The 20,645-nt window shown below is 36.2% G+C and overlaps 1 protein-coding gene across 6 annotated transcripts in view; it reads right to left on the reverse strand.

Moving 5' to 3' along the window:
* LOC135084932 (androgen-dependent TFPI-regulating protein-like) overlaps positions 1-20,645 on the reverse strand; it is a 64,669-nt gene that overhangs the window by 31,294 nt on the left and 12,730 nt on the right. Inside the window, exon 1 of one of the 6 annotated variants that reach the window (XM_063979682.1) lies at positions 14,061-14,312. The exons of 3 other annotated variants lie outside the window; for them this stretch is intronic. In XM_063979682.1, coding sequence (XP_063835752.1) covers positions 14,061-14,303 — 243 coding nt within the window. In that variant the 5' untranslated portion in view covers positions 14,304-14,312. Of the gene's footprint in view, positions 1-1,233; positions 1,760-8,132; positions 8,408-14,060; positions 14,313-20,645 lie in introns of those variants that run through there. 2 more of the 6 variants (XM_063979688.1, XM_063979686.1) reach the window with 2 other exon arrangements.

A 20,645-nucleotide genomic window follows, 5' to 3' on the forward strand; every position in this document is an offset into this window, starting at 1 on the left:
TGTTGCGCACTTTTTGGCTGCTTCGGATGTCCCGAACTATTTGACGCTGACTGTACGTCAGATTTTTTGTACTAAAAATTACGGGACCTAATCATATTTTCAGAATCTTCTGTAGAATAATTTTTAGTTAGATTTTCCAGATTGTTGTGACCCTAAACCCTAACCAACAGTGACAGCGGACCTCAATTTTTTGCAGTCCCTGTACGTAGTGTTATTGATCATCAAACCTGTTCGATTTGAAGTTCAAGCAATGTCAAATTAAGGTTTTATGGAAAGATTTTATCAGTCACTCTTTACATTCCCTTAAGTAGGAACATAAGCCTTAATAAGACATTTAATTTACCTTATTACGGGACTATTCCCACCTCTCGATCCCTCCGCTGCAACTCCTGTGTAGCCAGGATCTACAGCTTGACCGCCAACAACCCAACCAGTGAAGGTCAAGTTTGTCCCGGGGGAAAGTTAAACTGTCATTGGACCCGCAAATAAATTAATCAGAAGAACATAGGAGGAGTTCGAAGTTGTATTCGACTTTCGTCCTAATTCTTATTGGCGATATAACAATTAGTTTACCCTTCTTCATGAAACGAAGTGTTTCTAATCACAAGTTCGATCAATACGAACGAAGCCGCGGGCAAAGGCTAGTCATAAATTAACACACTGTAATCGCGTTATCATAAAAGAAGGAATAGAAATATTCACTTATTTTACTCCAAAACTCATAAAAACTCAGTTTATAGGCTTTTAAAAAGCGCTTCCACACGTCCCAGTATTCCTTTAACCCTTCCACTGCTTCGGGACCATAAATGGGCCAGTGCTGAAAAGAAGCAGCGCAGGAAACTGGCCAAAAAGTTTTAATAAAAAAACCGGCAACTTTAATAGTAAAAAATTAAAGCATGATGGCATGTGTTACCACTTCCCACTTCCTGCTAGTCCTGCTAATATTATAAATGCGAAAGTTTGGATGTCTGGATGAATGTTTGTTACTCTTTCACGCAAAAACTGCTGAACGGATTTTGATGAAACTTTACAGTATTTGTTTATAACCCAGAATAACATATAATTCATGACGATCTGTGACAAACAAAATTTCACGCGGATGAATCCGCGGGCAAGAGCTAGTTAGTACATAAGTCTAGTCGATAAATACATTTTTGTAACACGTTTGTTTGTAATCCCTAAAATAAAATAAAATAATATCAAATTAAATCAAATCAAATTAAACAAACTTACAAAGTTCCAGTTAGTACCAAAAGCAGGTGCAAAACAGCCCATCTGGTATATTTCTGGGTTGTCCGAACTCAAGGCTTTAACTGCCACCGATGCTATACCAAACAAATTCACTGCTGTATGATGAAGAAGTATCAGTCCATGTAACACTGTTCTAAACACCAATCTCACTGTATTTTTTCTCGGCACAACTGTCTTACATCCTCCTTCGACATCTGTCACTTCCATTTTAAAATTGTAAGTCAAAACTCGGTCTAGAAATAGTAAAAACAAAAAACAACGCACTGGATTTTAAACTTGATTTGCTGTTCCTTTTTTGAATAAAAAGGTTCTTCAATTTTTTAGATTTAAACAAAAAATTATCTTGAATTTTTCTCCAAAAACATTTTTCTATATTCAAACAAAAAATACACTTTACAATTGTTTGTGTGATCTCTGTGATTGTGAGTTTGACACTAATCAATTGTTTGTTTTTCAAAACAAGGTAAACTAAAAATGTATGTAATAATTATACAAAGACGTCATGGCGTACATAATACAAAATACACACTGAAGTCACGGCTAGGTAGGCTAAGATCTGTATCTTTAAAAAAACCAGTTCTGTTGCAGTCTACTAAATTGGTTTCATTTATAAATAGCTTGAATGGAATTCTTTTTATTATTATTAATAATGACGTGATTATTAAGTTGTTTAATCCTGGATTGCTTCATTTGCAATGTTACTTTTGATCCATAATTTCATTGTGTTTGATATTTTCGTATTCAAGCGCAAACACAAGGAAATAATTGTGTAAATAATTTTTATTTAAATGTGCATGGAAATTTTTTGAAGAAAACTGTCAAAATGACGAAAACAACTAATTATGAAAGTCATAACAGTGAATAAAATTGTAAATAAATAATTATAAAGACTATAGTGAGTGGTGAATCCACTCGAAACACAAGCATTTAGCTTAATACGAGGGTAGCTTAACATGAGTGGTTAACGGGTAACAAATTGTTATTATTCTTTTTATAACAAATAAAATTATATGTATTTGTCTCGGTGTTTCTTTACGAGATCTATCAGAAAATGAGGAGATCAGTAAACGAACTAAAGTCGCTGACATAGCCCGACGGATTAGCAAGCTGAAGTGGCAATGGGCAGGGCACATAGTACGCAGAACTGACGGCCGATGGGACAGCAAGGTTCAAGCAAGCAGTGAACGTCCTATGGCTGAAATGATGATGATGATGATGGTGATGATAATGACCAAAAAAAATACTTTGTGAATCAAGAACCTTACTTAGGTTTTAAAAATGTGTCACTTATTGAGTCTTAGGAAACTGCTAACATTATCTACATAAACATAAAAGCAATCGTAATTATTTCATTCAGTTCATGCTTATCACACTAACATCAATTTGTCCCCTGTGGGACTCAAACCTGCAACGCTTGTTACACAATACATACAGCTATGCGTCGCATCTATTCATATAAATACATACAGTTATTAGTTAATTGTACATAATGATAATAACTTTAATTACATAAGCGATCAAGGTTAATTACTTCATTAAATTGTTAAATGATTTAATTACGGCAATGACATTCCAAACCGATTAACTAAAAAAAAAATGAGTTGAAATTAGTGCATCTTTCATATAATCTATACTGAAGAGTTTGTTTGTTTGCTTGAAAGTGCTAATCTCAGGAACTACAGTACAATTTGAAAAAACATTTTTGTGTTGGATAACCCATTTATCGAGGAAGGCTTTAGGCTATATAACATCACCCTACAGCCAATAGGGGCGGAGCAATGAAGAAAAATGTTGCAAAAACGGGAAATATTATTCAAATTATTTTCACGCGTACGAAGTCGCGGGTACAGCTAGTGCAAGTGTTGATAGAACCACATAATAATATAGAAGCTCTTTTCTACTAACCACGGCCACAGACAATGTTGTGTTTATACGTTTGACACTTCATAAGAAATAAAAGATGTGAAGTTGATCCACTGTTCAAGACGTTGCCATAATAAAAGGAGAAGAAGATGATCCACTGTTTGTTTTTACTCAGATTAATAATATACAACGTGCTCTTTTTGATTTCCTGGAACTCTAGGGTATTAATAAGACCACTTCAAAGAATGGAATGGCATTACATTTTTTTGTTAAATTCAACAATTTTTTCGACTTATTTTTTCATACGAAATTATTTAAAAACTATTTTTCGCTGAAATAATTCATAATTTTTACATACACTTATCAATAAAAAGTCTACACAAAAAGACTAGGTGACAAAAAAACTAGATTGAAGATACTATAATCTAAATCAACTAGGTAGGTATACACAATATCTTCAAAAATATGCTTTTAGAAATACATATTCTTAAGACTCTTTAACTAGTTTTTATTTATAGAATATACCCCTAAAATTTCCGGAAAACAAATGGAACACGTTGTATTCTAAAAGTAATAAACGGATACCTATCATAGTCGAGGTGGAACCCTAAAAACTCGTTCAAACGTCCAAGGATACTGCAGTTCTCTGTATAACTTGTTTACCTTTAAATATTATTAAACCAGACTAAGCACTACGTTAAAAACTTTATAAACAAGTATGTTTACTAAAACATTAAGCATTTTGCTAGAAAGTGTCTTTAATATGTATTTATTAGGCATTACTAAGAAATGAATACCTACTCCCGTTAGTCCCTTTATTTATTTATTTATTTATTTAGTCCCTCGTGAGTAAGCTAAATAATTATACTTGTGTCACGATTGGGCTCAATACAATAGTCGAGTCGTAAAGACTCTTGCGAAATCGTGTTATTTGCTGATGACACATCTTTGATTTTTAATATTGATAGAAGTAAAAATAACTTTGACGATGTAAATAATGCACTAACTAGAGTTTTAAGTTGGTTCACTACAAATAATCTACAACTGAATGCAAAGAAAACAAAATGTATAAAATTCTCTTTGCCTAACGTAAAAACAGTTAGTACCCAAATAGAACTTAATAATAATGCAATCGATCTGGTAGAATCTACTGTATTTCTGGGAATTACCCTGGATTCAAAACTCCAGTGGGGCTCCCATATAGAAACTCTGGCGGGAAAGCTCAGCTCAGCGGCTTTTGCAATAAAAAGGATACGGTCATTAACCGATGTTTCAACAGCTCGCTTAGTCTACTTTAGCTACTTTCATAGCCTAATGTCATATGGAATCATGCTATGGGGCAAAGCTGCAGATTTTGAAACAATATTTATTCTGCAAAAACGTGCCATAAGATACTTGTATAAAATGAAAGCAAGAGCGTCCCTTAGAGAATTGTTTAAAGAAATTGGCATTCTCACGGCCGCTTCACAATACATCTTAAACTGTATTCTATTTATTCAACAAAATATTAATGAATTCAAAAAGAAAAGTGATATTCACCAAATCAATACTAGAAATAAAAATAAATTGGCTATACCCGCTTTTAGACTTAATAAAGTGTTTGCCACCTTTATGGGACAAGGTATCCATTTTTATAACAAAGTCCCTGATAAATATAAAGAGCTACAGTACAATAAATTTAAAGGTATAGTTAAAGATCACATGCTTAAAAAAGCCTATTATACAACTCGAGATTTTCTTAATGATAAGTCATCCTGGGAGTAGGATTATGGTCCTCTCATGCTCGCACTAAAAAGAATTAAAATCGTGCTATGAAAAGTAATGTATAAACTAATCTAATTTTCTAAAATGTTATAGTGTCATGCTTCTCAATCTGGACTGTTACTTAACTTTATTATTGGTTTTTTTTTTTCTCTAAGAGATAACTTGGTATTGTCATTCTCACTAAAATGTCTCTGGGGTGGTGGCGTAGTGAGGCGGGTCGTTACATTCCCTCTAATATGGTCGAGTGAAGCGATGGCTGGTTCACTCGTCATGTCTGTGAACAGGCGCTGCTTTCGGGGACTGGTCAATCCAAGTTATTCCAACTTATGTATGCGAGTCATTTCTACTAGTATTTGGGTATGTAATCTGTAAGTCTAGATATTAGCACGTCACTACCTTGTTTAATATGCCACGCAATTTTGTATACCCATTCTTATAAGATACACTATACAAGAATGCATGGTAAATTCAGTGAACTGCTCCTGAATCGAATGTACCTGCTATTTCTATTTTTTTATATTAACCGGCAGACAGTGGTGACTGAGTTTGTTGCGGCGCTTCTTCTCAGCACTTGCCAAATGTTGGTCTCGAAGCGCTGGTAGGGTAAAAAGATTATGAGACATGTAGAGGCTCCTTAAGAGCAAAATGACGATTTGTAAGAACTATTTATTAGTCTAAACAAATAAAGAAATTTTGACTTTGACTTTGACTTCGAGCGGCGGTGGGATTCGAACCCGCGTTTCTCGGATCTCGAGATGGCGGTATTGTAACTTATCTAAATCTGACTGGCTGAAATAGTGATCTATCAACGCACAGCCCAAACCACTGGACGGATCGGGCTAAAATTTGGCATGCAGGTAGATGTTATGACGTAGGCATCCGCTAAGAAAGGATTTTACGAAACTCCACCCCTAAGGGGGTAACACGGGATCCACGCGTACGAAGTCGCGGGCGGCCGCTTAGTTTGCTAATACAATTGATCAGAAGGGGATTAAAATTAGCTACAACGATATCATCTGGGGAAGCTCCTTCCATCATAAATTCCTTTCTGCACCCCCCAGGTGACATTCTTATCAGGACTAGCGGCCGCCCGCGACTTAGTACGCGTGGATCCCGTTTTATCCCCTTTAAATTTTTCCTGAATTTTCTTTGCTACCTAATCAAATCAAATCAACTATTCAGTACTTAGGACCTTTCCAGTGACCTAATTCACGTATTTTGACTCAATCAAAATTTCGTTGACGTTTAGAAGTCGTCCAAACAGTTCTAAATCCGTATTCACATGGGTCATTTTGATAGAACGGTTACTCGATAGGATCGCAACTCAGCGATTTGTTGTCGTTGAAGTTTTGTTACTTGAATAAGGCTACAGGGCACTTACGCCCGTATTCACAAACGATGCTTACTGAAGTGAAGCAGCAAATCGAACGCACAGCGTTGAATAGAGCTCTATGATTGGTTCATGTGTCACCCTGTGCGTCCACGCGCACTGTGAGACCTCATAGTAATGTTTGCGAAACGGGCGTTATACACGTCCTGAAAATACCTAGTTTGTCCCACCACTTCGGGACAATATACCTAATATGGGATGTGCTGGCTCTTTCACTACTTCTGACCTCTACCAAAGTCTGTTAATGCTTATGTAGAGATTATTTAACAATAGCTCTGACGTATATGTATATGCGTAGGTAGTTAAACTGGGGTTTACGTCTAGAAAGGTCAGGGTGACACAGTATATGAAAATTTAACTGCATTTTTTTTTGTTTCTGTCGTTTCTGACGTCATTTGCTTCAAGATCTTTTTTTAACTAATTATTTATTTAAATTTTTATTACACCTAAAAATAAAAACCTTGCCTATGAAGGTCAAATTTTCCCGGGGTATGTTACTTTAATTGGACCCGCAAAGAACATAGGAGTACGAAGTTAAGAATTGCCTTCATCCTGTGCAAGGCGGATGACAGGTGACAAGGGTTTAAGTTATGAAAAGACTAGCAGCCGCCCGCGACTTTGTACGCGTGGATCTCGTTTTACCTCTTTATGAGTTGAATTTTGCAAAATCCCGTCTTAGTGAGCACCATGGTTCTAAAAGGAACCCCCATGCAAAATTTGAAACACCTAGCACTTGTAGCTTCTGAGATTTCGTGATGAGTGAGTCGGTCAATCAGTGACCTTTCACTTTTATAGATAAGTATAGAATAATATTCGAAAATGTATAGTCGAATGGGCTGTCAACTGTACCTATTTATTTTTTATCTACATAGCAATTTAAGTACAAAATGGAAACAACTTTTACTATTTCAACTATTCTAGGAATTTTAGAGAACAAATCGAATTGTTCTCACTCTCACTAATAAATTAAACTTGTGTCAATTCGGTATGTTATCCATCAATTTTAATGAGAAGTCATTAAATTGTCATCTTTCAAATTAATTATCTAATGAAAGAGAAATTCAAATTGTTTAATTTTCACACAGCCTACTGCGTAGGGTATTCGATGGCTATCTGGTGATTTATTGATTAACAGCCTACCTTGTAACAAAGTACTTTTTGGTTGCTGTTAAATTTAATTTAAAATGCCAAAAAGGCAACGTGACATTAAAATAAATTGGAAGTATTAAGATTAAGCTTTTTCAAATACAAAGCATTATAACATTGGGCTTTATTTATTTCAGATCTTTGTCGAAATATGACCACAAAGTCAAAGGAAAAATAGGTACTTTTAGTTCATATTTTCAAAGTCATGTTAAAATATGATAAGCAAAATTTCTCATCAGAGTAAAGTTACAATAATACTTTAAAATAGGAATTTTTAATCTTCTAACCATCCTATCCTACAAATGATTATATGAAATAAAATTTTATTAGATGATATTTTATCTTCATTAAATCACGGTAATTATTTTACGCATATACATAAGAACGTGGAAATTAATAAAACAGGGGTTTTTTACAGGTACGTACTTTCCGTAACTATTTGGTCCTTTTCAATGTTTCGAGACAAACAACTAAACCGAGCAGAAAATATCCCTTCTTTAAGAATGGAACCCGAGACCTCTAGGTCTAACTAAAACGTCTATAGGTTCCACTAGCTAGACCACAGAGGGGGTTGAACTTGAACAACCAATAAAACTCAATATCTTAGTACCACTTATCTAGTAAATAGTTAAAACTAACCATAATATGTAACTAGTATGAAGTAAATAAGACATATGTATGTCTTAAAAAGCTTTTGTATAAAATTTAAGAAACTCACCAAAGTATACCTATCCAAAGTGGCAACCGCGTACAAATTCCTATCGGCCCCCGGTAAAAAACCATGTTTCTTCGGGTGCACTGGTTCATAAACGTACTTTAAAACAAACAACGTATACAACAACGCAGTACCGTGGAACCATTTAGAGCTCCTATTACGTTCCTCCATCGTATTTTTCCCTAATACCTTTACAATAATATACGAGTAAAACTTAAAAATAACAAACGCGTTAACAACAAACTGTGATCGGATAATGAAGGAGAAAATGTGATGTTAATGTTTTATATTTTCCATACATAGATTCGCACTTTGACCCTGGACGCTTAGCGACGTAAGAAAATAACTTGTTTACGCATTTAACTACAATCATTTTAACTGGTAACACTGACTGGAGTTTTGCTTAGTAATTTACATGTTTGAGTATTCTTAACTTCAAACTCATCTCGCGGGCTGGAAGACGTATCTACTGTGGGCAGGCTCCCCCACTAGGTGGACCGACGATCTGGTGAAGGTCGCGTGAAGTACTTGGACGCGGACATCACAAGACCGGTCGTTATGGAAATCTTTGGGGGAGGCCTTTGTCCAGCAGTGGACATCATTTGGCTGAAACGAACGAATTTTTCTCATGTTTAAACAATGACGTAAACTAAGCACTTATATTTTACCCTCTTGGGAACAGAACCCAATTGATACGGACTACTCCCGCCTTTTTTTCTCACCGCTGCCACTCCTATGTAGCCAGGATCTCCAGCTTGACCGCCAATAAAACCCAACCAGTGAATGTCAAGTTTGTTCCGGGGGAAAGTTAAACTGTCATTGGACCCGCAACGAAATTAATCAGAAGAACATTTAGAAGTTTGAAGTTAAGGTTCGACTTCTTCCAGTGCAAAGCGGATCAATCGATCCAGATAGTCCAGCTCTCACAATACAGGATGTATTCATAACTACTCTAACCAAAGCTATACAGTCTAATTTTTTAGAAATCAGCAGAAATGTCATCAAATATGGCCAACTGACATAAAAATATTTTTAGTCTGTGAACTAGTGATGCGACAAAACCTCTCGTTAATCGCGAAGTGAAATGTTGTAGTACTTGCGTATCATAGCCGGGTGATCGTCAAAATACTAAAAATATGCAACAAAGTCGCAACATTGAATGTGAACTGATTATGAAATTTTCGAGAACAGGAAACAAACTGTATGCACAGACGTAATCAAAAAACACACTGGACAGTAAAACAATCAATGATATCCGTAAAGTTATTAAACTTCTGTTGCTTGCTGTTGCTTGCTGCGTGATTGGTGGATTTTGACATATCTGTCAATGTCATGTCAAAAATAACCAATCATGCAGCATTTGGACCTCGCGTCTACGTATTGCCATCTGGCGGATTTTTCAATCGCGAAAACCCTCATTGAAAGAAGTTTTTTATTTTCTTAAAAATAAACAATGGAACAATACGTAAGCATAATTGCATAAAAAAGTAAAATAATTTCGTTTAAATAAAACCGACTAAAAATTAAACTGACTCCGAAAAAGTAAACACTAAAAGTAGAAAAATAAATTTACGTTATCTCCAATATTGTCGAAGTTATCGCTGGAAAACTAAACAAAGTATCGTATATTTTTTATTTAAAATTAATCAGTAATCGGAATAAGTGAATACTTAAAAGAATATCGATTAAATTTACAGATTATTGTCTATGACTCGCAGGTTACGGCACTGATGTGTCAGAGACAAGTCATAGACAATATGGAGATAACACATGATTTTAAACGTCAAGTCAATTTGACAAGTCTCACAAATTTTCATCGTCCACGTATTTTGCTAAAATAATTTGTTTCAAAGATTGATTTCAAACTTGTATAAACGTGAAAATAAAGTTGGTTTCATGGGCTTGTTAAATAATGTGTATGATATTATGAACACGTAAGTGATTATGGTGTAATTGTGTATGAAAGTGTTTGTTTACATCTCTGCTGGATTCTAAAAAATCAAGGTATAGATCGTTTCATCCACGAAGACGCGCCCCACCATTCTTCCGCTAATGTTTGAGTGTTATCGGTACACGCTAAATCATCCATGAGTGCATACGCACACTACAATAATGACGCTCGGATTGCTCGGATCTAACTCCCCGCACCCCGCGCGACCGAGACCAAAAATTGGTGGGGCGCGTCTTCGTGGATCAAAATTACGACTATGACCTTACAAAACCGGAACCAACGTTACAAGGACAGCTAATATTTTTTGTGTAAGTGCATTTGAATTTTCTTAGACATGAAACATAACATGTAACATAATGCAGATGCAGATTTTCATCAAAAGACACAAAACATTGCACCTTGGACTGGGAGACCTTCTGTTTTGTCTCTTGTTTAAGGTGAGTATAGACTAAAGCAATTACTTCTTCAATGTAGCCACGATAGTCGAACGGTGAAGGAATCGGACAAGCCGACTCATGATCCGGGGAACGCGGGTTCGATTCCCGCCGCTCGACTATAGTGAGCCCACTCGTAACACAACCATATTTAGCTTACCACGAGGGGTTAATGAGGAGATAAAAATTGACAATATCACCTTTTCACGAACCAAACGTCGTACATTTTACCTGTATTACCATTCGTAAGAACGTATTCAGTTTAGTTGTGGGGCTTAATGGCATTTTAGATTTATGGCATTTTTTTATCATTATAAGTGTTAATCTAAATATAAACTTAAAGGTGACTGACTGACTGACTGACTGACATAGTGATCCATCAACGCACAGCCCGAACCACTGGACGGATCGGGCTGATTGCCATGCAGGTAGATGTTATGACGTAGGCATCCGCTAAGAAAGGTTTTTGCGAAACTCCACCCCTAAGGGGGTAAAACGGTATCCACGCGTACGAAGTCGCGGGCGGCCGCTAGTTATACATACAGCTTAAAATTATAATAAAACGCTGTAGGTTTTAGAAATAGATTAAAAGGATGTCAAGTTCATATTCAATATTATTTTGATCTACATATCAAATCAGCATTTAAAATAATACTATAACTATATTCGAGGTCATTCAGAAGCATCACATAAATTAAATAACTTTGATGACCTTCTAATCAGTTTAGTCATAATTGCATAATGATGATGCTGTATGATTCCGGCAGAGTAGAATAGGATAGTAGAAAAGTTGGACAGACGACCTAAGCCTAGGCGCAGACCACCAACTTTTAGTTGGCCGATAGTTGGATCGGGCTGTTGATCAGTACGGAGATGTATGAAAGTGCGCACATTACACCGATTTGGTATCGGAAGATTTTTCATACAAATTAAAATCGGGCCCAACTATCGGCCAACCAAAAATCGGTGGTCTGCGCCTAGGCTTTGGTAGCAGAAAGGCGCTGGATGGCCACTACCAATTAATCAATCTGGAATCATTGGGCGAGGCTTATGTGGCTGAAATGATGATGATGATGAGAATAGAACAACACTCACTCTTCCCATGGATGTCATAAGCGACTAAAGGACAAATATGCGAACATCAGGCCTACCCAACCCGTCAGGCCAGCGTGGGGAGTGTAGGACAAATCCTCCATTTGCCTCTGGTAAATTAGAGAGGGTCGTGCTCCTGCAGTGGAGACTAAATGACCTGATGATGATGAATTGATTTATAAAATACCTGTTCCTTAGGTATCTATTACTAAATAACTTATACTAAAATTATAAAGCTGAAGAGTTTGTTTGTTTAGTTGCACGCGCTAATCTCAGTAACTGCTGGTCCGATTTGAAAAAATATTTTTGTATTGATAGCCCATTTAGCAATTCTAAATGGGCTAATGATGTGTGCCCACTGCGGTAGGGTACATAGCTCGTAAAGACGATGACCGTTGGGGCAGAAAAGTACTAGTAGCGTAGCGTGGGCAGGCCTCCTACTAGGTGGACCGACAATCTGGTAAAGGTCGCGGGAAGAGCCTGGATGCGGGCAGCGCAGGACCGTTCATTGTGGAGGCCTTTGTCCAGCAGTGGACGTCATTTGGCTGGAACGAACGAACGAACGAACGAACGATAGCCCATTTATTGAGCAAGGCTTTAGGCTATTATACGAGTAACATCACCCTGCCAATAGGGGCGGAGCAGCAGTAAAGAAAAATGTTGCAAAAACGGGAAATATTATTCAAACAATTTTCACGCGTTTGAGGTCGCTGGAACAGCTAGTTTAAAAATAAAAGTGTTGATTAAAAACACAGTATACCACAGATATATCGATCTAGTGGATTCGACTCTCTATACCAGTTTTAAATGCATAATAACCGTATCGAAGTTCTTAATAACTCCATGGGTTAGTGGTTGGAACGGGTTTCGAAAGCTGAGGCCTCCTATTCGACCCCAGGGTCAATCAATAAACCTGGGTATGAATCAGTAGGTTTACACCGGTTTGATAGCAACGTCTAGGATAGATAAGAGAATGAGGAATATTTTTGTGTATCGAGACCAGTAGGCCTAAGATGCGCGCTGTGATAACTTTTATCGACGTCAAAATGTATGGGCAAAATCGATAAAATGGCGTGATAACCGCTTATCGCGGCGCGCATCTTAGGCCTACAGTACGGGACTAATCCCACCTCTCCTGTGTAACCAAACAGTGAGGGTCAAGTTTGTCCCGGGGGAAAGATAAACTGTCATTGGACCCGCAACTAAAAAATAAGAAGAACATAGAAAGAGTTCGAAGTTATAGTTCGACTAATCGACTTCCCTCCAATGCAAACCATAGTTATAAAGGATAGAGAAGCAAACGTAAGCGAAATTCTTGCTTCATTTTGGAAAGAATTAAAACTAAAGTTCGCTACAGCCGCTGCATTACTTCTGTTGTCTAACCAAACTTAAAATATGCAGCATGCAGCGCTAGATCGCTTATAGCGCACTAAAGTAAGGTGCACGGCATGCAGTACTGTTCAAAAGAGCGAGTGTTTGGATTATTCGAAATGTAGTTAGTACCCGTACATATTATTATCATACTCGTATAGATGTCCGGTTTAACACCGTTAGGTCATTGTCGCCTCAAAGATACAAAATATGAACTTACTGAGCAAAACTTCATAATGGCATTGTCTTTCCCTGACACAGCTTAGACATGTTAACACAAGCGTGCATCTGGTGACCCCATGAATGCACCATACAGTGCACGGAAACTTTCAATGTCGCCCTATATGCGAAAGTGCATTTGTACTTGCACTTGGGCTTGACACTGCTGATTGGGACACTCGGTATAGTATTGTTTGTTATGTAGTAATAGTATGTTACTACAACTACTGTATTCGTACAAATAAAATATTGTACGCCCAATCGGCAGGTTATAGCGGTCTGTTACTGTACCTATCGCCTATAACTGACACAATAAATGCTTTATTGATTGATTGATTGAATAAAATTACTTTTTCTTTCTTTCTTCTTTCTTTAAACTATTTAAAAACGAGAGACCAATTACACTGGCCTGCAAAAGTGAGTAGGTAAAGGTACTTACCTAGTAAAAACTTTAAAAATTTTCATTTTTACTCAACTATAGAAATTAGGGACTTGTAAAAAATGTTTATAACAAATTATTTTGTTTATTAACCACAATATGAACCGTTTAAGTTCGAAATAATCATTTTTTATTTTATTTTATTTCGTTCGTTCGTTTCAGCCAAATGACGTCCACTGCTGGACAAAGGCCTCCCCCAAGGTTTTCCACAATGCAATGTCCTGCGATGCCCGCATTCAGGCTCTTCCCGCGATTTTATTTATTTATTTTATTTTATTTATCAGCTTTCTTACAAAGTGTAGTAAACTATGAAACGCTTTTCGAGGTTCATTTTATTTTCAAAGTATATTTTGTATAAGTTATATTATACCTACAATTATAAAAATTATAATTATGACCCTCAAAAGACAAAACTAAGTACATACCACGTTCCAATTGGTTAAATAACACGCTGCGAACTTCACCGCCTGGTTGACCATCGGGTCCATCATCTGTTCTTCGGTTATATTCCAATAAATATACAGCCCTAACCACCATAAGTACATATAACACACACACAATCCACCGTGGAATACACTTAGCAAAATCAGCCGCCATTTTTTTCTGTTATTGTTTCTTTCAAAGTTATAAATTACGCACGAATTTGATTCTATGTCGACAGTTGTCATATTTGAAGTTATGATCGGCGAAGGATCAATTCAACACTGGCAAATATGATGGCAAATCGTTAATTTATCAAATGTTTTTATCAAAGCAACGTTAATTGCTAAAACGTATAATAAAATGCGACTTCGTCCGCGAGGTCTGGTTTTGAAAATATTCTAGAGACGTTTTAGTTGTTGCACCTTATTAAAATTTTGTGAGACAATTTATTACTTACTTTATCTATAGTAATCTATCTATAAAAGCGAAAGGTCATTGACTGACTGACTGACTCACTCATCGAGGAAATCTCAGAAACTACAAGTGCTAGGTGTCTCAAATTTTGCATGGGGGTTCCTTTTAGAACGTAGGTGCTCACTAAGACGAGATTTTTCATAATTCAATCCCTAAGCGGGTAAAACGGGGTCCACGCGTACGAAGTCGAGTCCGGCGGCCGCTAGTGTATTATAAAGATGAAGAGTTTTGTTTGTTTTAATGCGCTAATCTCAGGAACTACTGATCCGATTTGAAAAAATATTTTTGTTTTGGATAGCCCATTTATCGAGGAAGTTTAACATTACCCTACAGTCAATAAGGGGCAGAGCAGTAGGTAAATAAAAATGTTGCAAAAACGGGAATTGTTATTCAAATTATTTTCACACGTACGAAGTCGCGGGCACAGGTAGTTACTTAATAAAACAAAAAATATATGATTTTAGGAGTGACTAATTCAAATTAGAAACAATTTGTGTGCATAACGTCGCATCATTATGTAATAATCAATGTAGCCTAATGTTTAAATAATGATAGCTATCTGAAAAGATCTCATTCCATGACCTTCATACACTTTGAAAAAAATTCAATGCCCTTTTTTCTTAAAATACGATTATAAGCCTTCATAACACAATGCCCTCCAAAAGTACCATTTTTGTACCACAGATTTTTGAGATTATAATATTAGAAAACGCCCGGCAGAAGTAATGTTGGCAACCTTCCTCGGTGGACCGACGATCTAGTGAAGGTCGCAGGAAGCACCGGGCTGGAGGATCTCAGGATCGGATGTCGCGTCGTGCAAACCATAGGACATTGGTTCCCAAAGTTCCCAAAGGTGGGGCGCAAAGACCTTTAAAGGGGGGCGCAAGCCATCTGTAAGAAACCTACGACCGCTGAGAGAATGCATTCCAGACTGCTCGATACGACCAATAAATAATCTGGACTGGAGGATGGGGGCGTGGAATTTTTCGTATGGTCTAAAGGGGGCGCGTCTCAAATAAGTTTGGGAACCAATACCATAGGGAGAGCCCATTGTCCAGCAGTGGACGTACTTTGGTTAAAACAAACTAACTTATTACTATACATTTTTATGCTACCTGTGTAATAATTTAAGCTGTATGTTTTCCTAATAAAATAAGACATAAAGTTAAGATTCTTTGAAATAAACACAAAGAGACGAACGTGTTGTTACATATACACATTATTATTTTCCATTTATGACCCTACGTCACTTGGAAGAAACACTCGTACTTCAATTACGTATGAGGTTGTAACGTTGCCGTTTGCTGTTTTTTCACAAATTAATATTTCTTCTCAATATTCTGATTTTGGATACCACTGGCGACATCTATTGGCGTGATTTAGAATTAATTTGCAATAGATGGCGCTTTTTGCTCAGTTAATTGAAATATACTTTATTGAAACATTTCCTAATGTTTTTATTTTGATTATTCTATTTTTTAATAGAATATTTTCAGTGTTCAGGAGATTGTTTTCATCATGGTTTTTATTAGTATTTGCTTTTTACCTAAGCGGCGAAACGAAACGTCTTGCGATGTCAATGACTCGCAGGCTGTCAGTTGAGCTGTCAAATCACTTTGGAATTTTGGTCGATCTTGCGCAACCGCAATTTTATTATTTTCGGGGATGTAATCCCCTGTGTTTTAAATCGTGTGTTGCAGAATGCATCCACGATAATTTCATAATATAATTTAAAATAATCACACATGAGGTAAGTTCCCGTCGGAGAATTTATTTATTTTTCGTGATTGATAATTTTCGTATTCCAGTACGTGGTATTTCATGTCATCGTTTCTTTCAGAAATTCCCTAAATCCTGTTCGGTTGAGGGTATTGGGATGCTGAAGACTGTGAGTGAAGCTCAGATTAGCGAACGGTCTTCGTAAGTATTTCTTTCCCATTGCGGTTTTTTTCATAACCTAATGCCACGTTCCACATGTGATCCTGACACTCGTGTTTTTCGTTTCAGATGCGGGAATTTCAGATTTCATAATTTTACAAATGTTTATAGTTCTAACATTTCATAGATTTCATATTTTACATGTTGATATTTCATATATTTTAATTTCTCTTCATTTCGTATCAAATATTTGTCCTTTCTAAACTGCTGATCTCTTCGCATTTCCTCCTTGTCATCAAACCTCTGTCTCTGCAAGAGTTTGAACGCTTACCTGTCGAAGAGATGCAAGAGCTTCATCTGGCACTGCGCGCTTGAGGCCGTGGAGGACGCTGCTTGGAGCCTAAAAGTGTGCGAGACCCGTTGGACCCCGGAAGAAGAGAGGAACGTTCAGGGTAACGGCTTATAACCGCATGGCTTCCAAGGTACCCACTTTTCCATCCTTCAAGTAGGAGTCTTTCCGACCTGACATCGTGCAGTTATCTTAACTATTAGAGTCTTTTAATATTTAGGCTGAGTTTTAAGAAATTTGTAGTGGCAATAATATTCACCAAACTGAACCTAATTAACGACCCTGAATCCCTTGAGATTGGCACTATTACAGTAGTTATTATAATATCGTAATTGTTAACTATATACGAGCATACGTGATAAAAATAAATCGTGTCAATTGAGAGGGAGCTGTTTATTTACATTTTCTAATTTCACACAAGGAACGGTAACTTATATAAATTTCTGCAAGCCGGACAACCTTTTTTCACGTGCAGACAACTCACCATCTTCTCAGTCTGCACCGGTGGCGGTTCAATTCCAGTCACCAAGCCGCCAGGAAAAAATCCTTTCTTGCAGTGGCGCCCAACGTGGGGCGTAATTGTAACGTTGCCGTTTGCTGTTTTTTTCACAAATTAATATTTCTTCTCAATATTCTGATTTTGGATACCACTGGCGACATCTATTGGCGTGATTTAGAATTAATTTGCAATAGATGGCGCTTTTTGCTCAGTTAATTGAAATATACTTTATTGAAACATTTCCTAATGTTTTTATTTTGATTATTCTATTTTTTAATAGAATATTTTCAGTGTTCAGGAGATTGTTTTCATCATGGTTTTTATTAGTATTTGCTTTTTACCTAAGCGGCGAAACGAAACGTCTTGCGATGTCAATGACTCGCAGGCTGTCAGTTGAGCTGTCAAATCACTTTGGAATTTTGGTCGATCTTGCGCAACCGCAATTTTATTATTTTCGGGGATGTAATCCCCTGTGTTTTAAATCGTGTGTTGCAGAATGCATCCACGATAATTTCATAATATAATTTAAAATAATCACACATGAGGTAAGTTCCCGTCGGAGAATTTATTTATTTTTCGTGATTGATAATTTTCGTATTCCAGTACGTGGTATTTCATGTCATCGTTTCTTTCAGAAATTCCCTAAATCCTGTTCGGTTGAGGGTATTGGGATGCTGAAGACTGTGAGTGAAGCTCAGATTAGCGAACGGTCTTCGTAAGTATTTCTTTCCCATTGCGGTTTTTTTCATAACCTAATGCCACGTTCCACATGTGATCCTGACACTCGTGTTTTTCGTTTCAGATGCGGGAATTTCAGATTTCATAATTTTACAAATGTTTATAGTTCTAACATTTCATAGATTTCATATTTTACATGTTGATATTTCATATATTTTAATTTCTCTTCATTTCGTATCAAATATTTGTCCTTTCTAAACTGCTGATCTCTTCGCATTTCCTCCTTGTCATCAAACCTCTGTCTCTGCAAGAGTTTGAACGCTTACCTGTCGAAGAGATGCAAGAGCTTCATCTGGCACTGCGCGCTTGAGGCCGTGGAGGACGCTGCTTGGAGCCTAAAAGTGTGCGAGACCCGTTGGACCCCGGAAGAAGAGAGGAACGTTCAGGGTAACGGCTTATAACCGCATGGCTTCCAAGGTACCCACTTTTCCATCCTTCAAGTAGGAGTCTTTCCGACCTGACATCGTGCAGTTATCTTAACTATTAGAGTCTTTTAATATTTAGGCTGAGTTTTAAGAAATTTGTAGTGGCAATAATATTCACCAAACTGAACCTAATTAACGACCCTGAATCCCTTGAGATTGGCACTATTACAGTAGTTATTATAATATCGTAATTGTTAACTATATACGAGCATACGTGATAAAAATAAATCGTGTCAATTGAGAGGGAGCTGTTTATTTACATTTTCTAATTTCACACAAGGAACGGTAACTTATATAAATTTCTGCAAGCCGGACAACCTTTTTTCACGTGCAGACAATTCACCATCTTCTCAGTCTGCACCGGTGGCGGTTCAATTCCAGTCACCAAGCCGCCAGGAAAAAAATTCTTTCTTGCAGTGGCGCCCATCTTTTGATGTTTATTATTGCCACATTTTTTTATGAAGTTTATGGGTGGAAAGCCAATAATAGAAGCAACATTGTGTGCTGACTATCCGCTCATACACTTCTATTTTGTTGTTAAATATTTTTTTTATTAGGGAATCTCTCATGTGTGTGCTGTTGTTTGTCTTGTTATTTTTTGTTGTTTATTTTATTTGTGATGCCCACATAATTTTTTTTATTTAGGATGTCAACTTACATATTATTATGTTAACCATTATAACAGAGCGTACTACTCTATATGAGGTTAGTTTACATGATGTTAGGTTACATATTTTTTGTGTTGCAACTCTTATTTTTTACATTATGTTGGGACAAGTAAGTAACATTTTTTTTGTTAGGTTATATTTATTTTATACCTACATTGCTTTTGGGCTTTATAGCTTATAACTTTTAGTTACTTACTTTAATTATTTTGTTTTTTCATACAAGACAAACACAGTTTTAATTTTAATTTTAGTGTTTATTAATTTGTACTCATAATAAGTGAGTACATAATGTATTTTAAAGTGCCTACCCGGATGTTTTGTTACATAATGCTAACTGATAACTTTAACGTTGTTTATGTACTAAGGTAACAAATTGCTTTTGTGTCACTATGACATATAAACTTTTATTTCTTGTTACCTAGTACACATTATTTTGTATTAATTACATAATGTTAGCATAATATTATAACTTTTATTAGTTTTTGGCAAATATTTGTTTACATTTGTGGAAATGTTTTGAATCTTAAGTAATGGATTTTAATTAAGTAAATACAGTTATACCTATTAGTTATTTAGGCATTATACTGCAGTGTATTATAAAGTTTGGTACTTAATGACTTAATGTTATTACTGGTTAGTGAGTTGTTTGTGGGTACACTTACTAACTTGTTGATTTTTATACGGGAATAACTTAATTGATTTGTTTTGGTTTGATAACAATTTAAAGTTATTAATTTTAGTAAAGTGCCATTCTTCTTGTATAACTTTTGTGTAGTTTAATTATTAATGATAATAATTTTCATATAACTTTTGGAAAATATTTTTGCCACATAGTTTTTTTTTTTTTCAAAAATATTTTTATTATGCTACCTTCTTTAAGGAAGTTTTTTTTTTTTAAATTATTGTTATGCCAAGGTTCTCAGTCGTAGGACTTAGGATTTTTTTTTTCTGGGTAGGTAGGTACTTTACTTTCATAACTAACTTATGAGTTTAGTTTTTTTTTTTGGACACAATCGTATTGTGTAATGTTTTTCTGTTGGGAATTTAATAACGGTAGATTGTTTTATCGCAGTTTTTTTTTTGGACACAATAGTATTGTGTAGTTTTTCTGTTAGGAATTTATTAACGGTAGATTCTTTTAGCAAAGTTTTTTTTTGGACACAATCGAGTTGTCGGGTATCTGCTACAGTTTTGCCTCGGTGCTTTATCTGTAACTTGAAAGTTCAGATATTTTTTTTTTCCCAGAGGTTTTATCTCTGTGTTTTTGTTTTGTTTTGTTTGAGTGCTATGTATCTCCTATATACATGCCTCGTTTGTTTTGTCTTTTCCAGGGATGACATCATGTGCTTCTATGCACTATTCCCTGTGTTTTGTGTTTTGTTGCGATGACGTCCAATTTATATTGTGGCCAGCGACATTTTTGTTCTGTGGTTTTTAACCCAGACATTTTTTCTAGGGATGACATGTGTTGAAATATACACTTTCCCTAGGGCCCACTGGATGGCTATTCCAGAAAATATGTTCGTAATGGCCGAAATAGCCTTACAACGTTACTG

This window comes from Ostrinia nubilalis, chromosome 27, assembly GCF_963855985.1.
Source record: "Ostrinia nubilalis chromosome 27, ilOstNubi1.1, whole genome shotgun sequence".
NCBI lineage: Eukaryota > Metazoa > Arthropoda > Insecta > Lepidoptera > Crambidae > Ostrinia > Ostrinia nubilalis.